Below are 8,779 nucleotides of genomic sequence, written 5' to 3' on the forward strand. Positions count from 1 at the left end.
TTGTGGAAAACAATTCCTCTTTTCCCAATCGTAACATTTAAGTTTTCCAAACATCATTTCCGATTACTCCTTTGTACAAAGTATCTTTATCTCGAACAACATTAAAGGCTCTTTCCACGACGTTGCCGTCTAACTCTGTTTTGATATTGAAAACTACCAGTGTACGAATCTTTTTCCCTCCTACGCCAATTACCTCCTTGCATTCACGGTTTAAGTTAACCGGGTTTATTTCCTTATAAGTGCTCTCGCTAATGGTGGAAAGATCACTGCCCGAATCAAACAGAGCAGAAAATACTCCTTTTGTGCTTGTGCAAACTTATATATATATGGTTTATTAATAGATAATAGTACAGTAGAATTCTGGGATATGTAGTTGTTGTAGTAGTAGAAGTAGAAGTCCAGTAGTAGTAATCCCTCGTAGCTATAGTAGCAGTGCAGTAGTAGAAATCCCTCGTAGCTGTAGTAGTAGTTGCAGTAGTGGAAATCCCTCGTAGTTGTAGTAGTAGTTGCAGTAGTAGGAATCCCTCGTAGTTGTAGTAGTAGTTGCAGTAGTAGAAATCCCTCGTAGTTGTAGTAGTAGTTGCAGTAGTAGAAATCCCTCGTAGTGTAGTAGTAGTCCCTCGTAGTTGTAGCAGGGGAGTCCGATGTTGTTCCGAAGCAATTAGTAGAACGACTGAGAAGTGCAGCTGTTAACAGACCTTTTTAACAGTGCGACGATAACAGCTTCTTAGAGATGGGTCACATACATAACACCCCTTAACACCCAGATGGGTTAAAGAATTCCGGTGGTTGCTTTTCCGACTCGATCTGCGAGGAGTCAATGGAGCTGGGGACAATGGTGCCGGTTCAGACAATTCAGGACAGTCGGGTATATCATCAGATATCGAGACTGCATCCTCAGCAGGTAGTTCGATTGATTCCGTGTCTTGAGTACTTTCGACAGGCGGAACCCGATGGCGAAGTTGTTCGAAGTGACGTTTAATAATGCGGCGATCATGTAAACGAACGTTGTATGAAATGGGGCCTGTATGGTCCACAATTTCGCCTTCTATCCACTTTGGACCGGGGGCGTAGTTACGGACCCATACCGGAGCACCAATAGAAAACTGCTTATCATTTGTTAGGTCGCAGAACTTTCCGTATGTTATTTCCTTGGGTTGAATTTTGTCGAAATATGACTTAAGCTCTCGATTACATAGTAGTTCTGCAGGGGTGCGATTTGTCGTGGAGTGAGGGGTAGTATGTTGGCTAAACAGATACCGCGCCAGTGCGAGATCTATGTTAAGATTTCTATCAAACTTTTTAAGGTAATTCTTGGTACTTTGTACCATTCGCTCGGCTTGCCCATTTGTGGCAGGATGAAATGGAGCCGACCGAATGTGTCGAATCACGTTGTTTTTCATAAAGATCCTGAATTCTTCAGACGTGAATGCAGTGTCATTATCTGACACTATTTCGTCCGGTAATCCGTGCGTTGCAAAAAGCTGTCTCAGGAATTTAATAGCAGCAGCAGATGATGTAGATTTCACAACAGAGACTTCTAGCCATTTCGAAAATGAATCCACGACTAGTAAAAAGGTATTCCCATTAAAGGGGCCAGCGAAATCTATATGAAGGCGTGACCAAGTTTGTCTGGCAGACTCCCAATGATATGTAGTTGTATGAGGCTGTTCGTTTCGGTTTTGCTGACAGAGATTGCAACGTTTCACAAGTAGCTCTATTTCAGTATTAATATTAGGCCACCAAAAGTAGCTTCGAGCCATGGCTTTCATTTTTACAATCCCCGGGTGTGAAGCATGCAACGCTTGAAGTAAAGCCGGTCTAGATGGTTCGGGAATCACAGCCCGGTTGCCCCATACAATAATTCCTTTGTTTGCTGAAAGCTCATGTCGGCGAGAAAAATACGAGTAGAGCTGATCTGAACGATCAACTTTTCCATTGGGCCATCCCCTTAACACCCAGTTCAGAACCTTTGATAAATGCGCGTCCTTCTTAGTCTGTAATGCTAGAGATTGAGCGCTGACAAGTGGTGATCCCATTCAATCATTAACACTTCTACTGTAGTGTTCCTTCGCCTTGTTGTGGTAATGGGCATCGGCTTAAGAAGTCAGCGTTGCCCATTTTTGATCCCGGTCTGTGAATTAGTGTAAAGTCATAGGCATTCAAGAATATTGCTCTTCGAAGCATCTGTGTGGAAATTACATTTGGAGTTGCCTTGGCCGTTGTAAATATTCCGAGTAATGGGCGATGATCTGTGACGAGAGTAAAAGAACGGCCATATAGATAATTGTGAAATTTTTTAACGCCTGATATAAGCCCAACGGCTTCTCTGTCGATTTGCGAGTAGTTTCTTTCTGTCTTGGAGAGAGTTCTAGAATAAAAGGCAATAGGCTTCTCTGATCCATCCTGAAGTTTGTGGCTCAGCACCGCTCCGATTCCGTACGGAGATGCATCGCAGGTTAACAATACTGGCAATTTGCCATCGAAATGCATTAGCACATTTTGTGAAGTTACAAGATTTTTTAGATTCATGAAGGCATCTTGGTGTTTATGGGCCTACAGCCATGGCGCATTTTTATCCAGTAGACGGTGAAGCGGTTCAGCAACGGTTGCCTTATATGGCAGGAATGCCTGGTAAAGTTTGATGAGTCCCAAGAATGCTTGTAATTGTTTCTTATCTTTTGGAGCCGGAGCGCACTTGATAGCTTCGACCTTACTGGCACACGGTCTTATACCCAGTGCATCGATTTTAAAACCTAAAAATTCTACTGACGGAACTCCAAATTGACACTTGTCTCTGCGTAGGCGTAGTCCGGCCTTATCAAATCTTGAAAGCACCTCATTAAGACGCACCGCTAGCTCTTGCTCTGATTTTCCCATAACAATTATGTCATCGAAGTAGGGTAAAACACCAGAAACGTTCTGCACTATACGTTCGATGCAGCTCTGAAATATGCCCGGGGCTGAAGAAATTCCAAATTGTAGTCTGGATACTTTGAAATAACCTTTGTGTGTACATATGGTTTGCATCAATGCAGACTGCTCATCTACCACTAGTTGTTGGTACGCCTGAGCCAAGTCGATTTTCGCAAATATGGATCCTCCTTCAACTGATGCTAATAATGAATTCATTGGAGGAATTTGATGGCCGTGTTGCTTAATCACTTTATTAATTGTAGACTTGTAGTCGCCACATATGCGAAAAGTACCATCCTTTTTAATTACTGGTACTGTAGGAGTCGCCCAGTCGGAGTTTTCAATGGGTACTAGGATACCTTGGGAGCACAGACGGTCTAATTCTTGAATTGCAAATAAAATGCGTCTTGCTGGCAGTCTGACTGGTGTTGCATCAGTATTGATTTATAATGACAGAGGTGGCCCCCGAAAACGGCCTAATTCAGACGAAAACAGATCCTTATACTTCGCCAGAGTTGCCTCGATGCTAAGTTTAGCGTTAATGGCATGTATTCCTTTTATGCTGATGCCTAAGGGCATAAACCAGTTGCGTCCAAGTAAATTCGATCCACCGCTTGATGTAACAACCAGTGGAAGATTCGGAATGTATTTATTATCGTACTGGACAGATGTATCCACGATACCAATAACTGGAATTCGGTTTTTCTGGTAATCCGTAAACTCTAGAGAACAATCTTGGATATTCGGTCTATCCGTTGGCTAGATATAACGAAACGTAGCTTCGTCTATCATAGTTATCGCAGACCCCGAATCCACTTCGAATTGGCATTTTCGTTTATTTATAATTATTGTAACGATTTCCTTTGGGCAAATCAACGGTAGTATGCTGTGGACACTGTATTCTTCATTCGGCTTTTGCTTGTGTGGAGGACGCATGGCCACTCGATGTGTTGAATGCTTTACGACCCGGGTCTCTTACAGCCCGGCAGACTCGTTGAAGATGGCCTGCTCGGTGACAGGCATGTCACACAGTGTTCCGATGTGGGCACAGTTTCCGCAACTGAGCACCCCCGCAACCATCGCATGGCTGGTGGTGCTGATTGGGTCGGCTTGGACGGATCGCGTTGGTCTGAACTTCGTGTATCGACTCAGTGCTCTCAGCTGTATTTCGCATGGCCAAAGCGTGAGCAGCGGCCTCACTAGATGTGGCGCGTTCCATCGCGCGTTGAATCGTTAAATCTGCCTCTGCTAGCAGACTCTTCTGAAGACCCTCATCCTTCATTCCACATAGGAAGCGATCGCGCAACATGCGATCCAAAGCAGCTCCGAATTTGCAGTCGACAGCGAGAGTCTTAAGTGCAGCCATGTAGTTTGCAACCGATTCATCAATTAGTTGGTCTTGCTTGTGAAATTGGTAGTAGGCGGCAATTTCCGATTGACATGGAGACAAATGTTGGTTGAGTATTTCATATATTTCCGATAAACTCAAATCACTCTCCTGAGTAGGGGATGCCAATGACGTTAGAAGCTCGAACAGTGGAGCGCCAATCACCATAAGGAGTGCAGCCTTCTTCCGTGCTTCCTCCGTAACGTCATTGGCCAGAAGATACAGCTCAAAAGGCTGCTTGTACGTTGTCCATTTGTTTGGGTGATTTAAGTCAAATGGTTCTAACTGACCCACTCCTGACATTATCACTGATTTATTTGTTGTTTTGCGTTCTGTAGCAATATTCACTTTGGCGGGCTTTTCCTCATGTGATTCCAAATCAGACATTAGTAGTTGAATTCGATCGTATGTGTGTGTGTGAGCATCAATTCAAATTGCACTAGTCGTAGCGCGTCTGTCTGCGATTGGGCGCGTTGGAAAAGTACCGTTTCTTTATTCCAATAAACTTGGCGCCAGTACGCATGCGGTTTTTGGCGTCTCTTTGTTCGCTTTCGCTTAGTCGATTGTAACTGTACACGACATATATATAAGTTTGACGAATTATCCCGTCCTCGTCGCCAATTTTATGTTTTTGCAAACTTATATAAATATGGTTTATTAATAAATAATAGTACAGTAGAATTCTGGGATATGTAGTTGTTGTAGTAGTAGAAGTAGAAGTCCAGTAGTAGTAATCCCTCGTAGCTATAGTAGGAGTGCAGTAGTAGAAATCCCTCGTAGCTGTAGGAGTAGTTGCAGTAGTGGAAATCCCTCGTAGTTGTAGTAGTAGTTGCAGTAGTAGAAATCCCTCGTAGTTGTAGTAGTAGTTGCAGTAGTAGAAATCCCTCGTAGTTGTAGTAGTAGTTGCAGTAGTAGAAATCTCTCGTAGTGTAGTAGTAGTCCCTCGTAGTTGTAGCAGGGGAGTCCGATGTTGTTCCGAAGCAATTAGTAGAACGACTGAGAAGTGCAGCTGTTAACAGACCTTTTTAACAGTGCGACGATAACAGCTTCTTAGAGATGGGTCACATACATAACACCCCTTAACAACCAGATGGGTTAAAGAATTCCGGGGGTTGTCTTTTACGAGTCGATCTGCGAGGAGTCACTGGAGCTGGGGACAATGGTGCCGGTTCAGACAATTCAGATCAATTCGTGGAGTGAGGGGTAGTATGTTGGCTAAACAGATACCGCGCCAGTGCGAGATCTATGTTAAGATTTCTATCAAACTTTTTCAGGTAATTCTTGGTACTTTGTACCATGCGCTCGGCTTGCCCATTTGTGGCAGAATCAAATGGAGCCGATCGAATGTGTCGAATCACGTTGTTTTTCATAAAGATCCTAAATTCTTCAGACGTGAATGCAGTGCCATTATCTGGCACTATTTCGTCCGGTAATCCGTGCGTTGCAAAAAGCTGTCTCAAGAACTTAATGGCAGCAGCAGATGATGTAGATTTCACAACAGAGACTTCTAGTCGTTTCGAAAATGAATCCACGACTAGTAAAAAGGTATTCCCATTAAAGGGGCCAGCGAAATCTATATGAAGGCGTGACCAAGGTTGTCTGGCAGATTCCCAATGATGTGTAGTTGTATGAGGCTGTTCGTTTCGGTTTTGCTGACAGAGATTGCAACGTTTCACAAGTAGCTCTATTTCAGTATCAATATTAGGCCACCAAAAGTAGCTTCGAGCCATGGCTTTCAATTTTACAATCCCCGGGTGTGAAGCATGCAACGCTTGAAGTAAAGCCGGTCTAGATGGTTCGGGAATCACAGTCCGGTTGACCCAAACAATAATTCCTTTGTTTGCTGAAAGCACATGTCGGCGAGAAAAATACGAGTAGAGCTGATCTGAACGATCAACTTTTCCATTGGGCCATCCCCTTAACACCCAGTTCAGAACCTTTGATAAATGCGCGTCCTTCTTAGTCTGTAATGCTAGAGATTGAGCGCTGACAAGTGGTGTTCCTGCCCATTCAATCATTAACACTTCTTCTGTATTGTTGCTTTCGCCTTGTTGTGGTAATGGGCATCGGCTTAAGAAGTCAGCGTTGCCCATTTTTGATCCCGGTCTGTGAATTAGTGTAAAGTCATAGGCATTCAAGAATATTGCTCTTCGAAGCATCTGTGTGGAAATTACATTTGGAGTTGCCTTGGCCGTTGTAAATATTCCGAGTAATGGGCGATGATCTGTGACGAGAGTAAAAGAACGGCCATATAGATAATTGTGAAATTTATTAACGCCTTATATAAGCCCAACGGCTTCTCTGTCGATTTGCGAGTAGTTTCTTTCTGTCTTGGAGAGAGTTCTAGAATAAAAGGCAATAGGCTTCTCTGATCCATCCTGAAGTTTGTGGCTCAGCACCGCTCCGATTCCGTACGGAGATGCATCGCTGGTTAACAATACTGGCAATTTGCCATCGAAATGCATTAGCACATTTTGTGAAGTTACAAGATTTTTTAGATTCATGAAGGCATCTTGGTGTTTATGGGCCTACACCCATGGCGCATTTTTATCCAGTAGACGGTGAAGCGGTTCAGCAACGGTTGCCTTATATGGCAGGAACGCGTGGTAAAGTTTGATGAGTCCCAAGAATGCTTGGAATTGTTTCTTATCTTTTGGAGCCGGAGCACACTTGATAGCTTCGACCTTACTGGCACACGGTCTTATACCCAGTGCATCGATTTTAAAACCAAATTGACACTTGTCTCTGCGTAGGCGTAGTACGGCCTTATCAAATCTTGAAAGCACCTCATTAAGACGCACCGCTAGCTCTTCCTCTGATTTTCCCGTAACAATTATGTCATCGAAGTAGGGTAAAACACCAGAAACGTTCTGCACTATACGTTCGATGCAGCTCTGAAATATGCCCGGGGCTGAAGAAATTCCAAATTGTAGTCTGGTGTGTGTACATATGGTTTGCATCAATACAGACTGCTCATCTACCACTAGTTGTTGGTACGCCTGAGCCAAGTCGATTTTCGCAAATATGGATCCTCCTTCAACTGATGCTAATAATGAATTCATTGGAGGAATTTGATGGCCGTGTTGCTTAATCACTTTATTGTAGACTTGTTGTCGCCGCATATGAGAATAGTACCATCCTTTTTAATTACTGGCACTGTAGGAGTCGCCCAGTCGGAGTATTCAATGGGTACTAGGATACCTTGGGAGCACAGACGGTCTAATTCTTGAACTGCAAATGGAATGCGTCTTGTGGGAATTTGACTGGTGTTGCATCAGTATTGATTTGTAATGACACAGGTGGCCCCCGAAAACGGCCTAATTCAGACGAAAACAGATCCTTATACTTCGCCAGAGTTGCCTCGATGCTAAGTTTAGCGTTAATGGCATGTATTCCTTCTATGCTGATGCCTAAGGGCATAAACCAGTTGTGTCCAAGTAAATTCGATCCACCGCTTGATGTAACAACCAGTGGATCATAGTGATCGCAGACCCCGAATCCACTTCGAATTGGCATTTTCGTTTATTTATAATTATTGTAACAATTTCCTTTGGGCAAATCAACGGTAGTATGCTGTGTACACTGTATTCTTCATTCGGCTTTTGCTTGTGTGGAGGAGGCATGGCCACTCGATGTGTTGAAAGTGCTCCTGTGAGCAGCGGCCTCACTAGATGTGGCGCGTTCCATCGCGCGTTGAATCGTTAAATCTGCCTCTGCTAGCAGACTCTTCTGAAGACCCTCATCCTTCATTCCACATAGGAAGCGATCGCGCAACATGCGATCCAAAGCAGCTCCGAATTTGCAGTCGACAGCGAGAGTCTTAAGTGCAGCCATGTAGTTTGCAACCGATTCATCAATTAGTTGGTCTTGCTTGTGAAATTGGTAGTAGGCGGCAATTTCCGATTGACATGGAGACAAATGTTGGTTGAGTATTTCATATATTTCCGATAAACTCAAATCACTCTCCTGAGTAGGGGATGCCAATGACGTTAGAAGCTCGAACAGTGGAGCGCCAATCAGCATAAGGAGTGCAGCCTTCTTCCGTGCTTCCTCCGTAACGTCATTGGCCAGAAGATACAGCTCAAAAGGCTGCTTGTACGTTGTCCATTTGTTTGGGTGATTTAAGTCAAATGGTTCTAACTGACCCACTCCTGACATTATCACTGATTTATTTGTTGTTTTGCGTTCTGTAGCAATATTCACTTTGGCGGGCTTTTCCTCATGTGATTCCAAATCAGACATTAGTAGTTGAATTCGATCGTATGTGTGTGTGTGAGCATCAATTCAAATTGCACTAGTCGTAGCGCGTCTGTCTGCGATTGGGCGCGTTGGAAAAGTACCGTTTCTTTATTCCAATAAACTTGGCGCCAGTACGCATGCGGTTTTTGGCGTCTCTTTGTTCGCTTTCGCTTAGTCGATTGTAACTGTACACGACATATATATAAGTTTGACGAATTATCCCGTCCTCGTCGCCAA

The 8,779-nt window shown here is 43.8% G+C and overlaps 1 protein-coding gene across 1 annotated transcript; it reads right to left on the minus strand.

The window, feature by feature from the left end:
* Positions 1 to 2,556: 2,556 nt before the first annotated feature.
* LOC124460906 lies at positions 2,557 to 4,606 on the minus strand. The gene is made up of 4 exons (XM_047012506.1): positions 3,947 to 4,606; positions 3,422 to 3,675; positions 3,018 to 3,334; positions 2,557 to 2,963 (listed from the first exon to the last, which is right to left on the minus strand). The coding sequence occupies exons 1-4, from the start codon at positions 4,604 to 4,606 to the stop codon at positions 2,557 to 2,559; spliced, it is 1,638 nt and encodes a 545-aa protein (XP_046868462.1).
* Between the last annotated feature and the right edge of the window lie 4,173 nt (positions 4,607 to 8,779).

Source organism: Drosophila willistoni, unplaced genomic scaffold (genome assembly GCF_018902025.1).
Source record: "Drosophila willistoni isolate 14030-0811.24 unplaced genomic scaffold, UCI_dwil_1.1 Seg151, whole genome shotgun sequence".
NCBI classification, from domain to species: domain Eukaryota; kingdom Metazoa; phylum Arthropoda; class Insecta; order Diptera; family Drosophilidae; genus Drosophila; species Drosophila willistoni.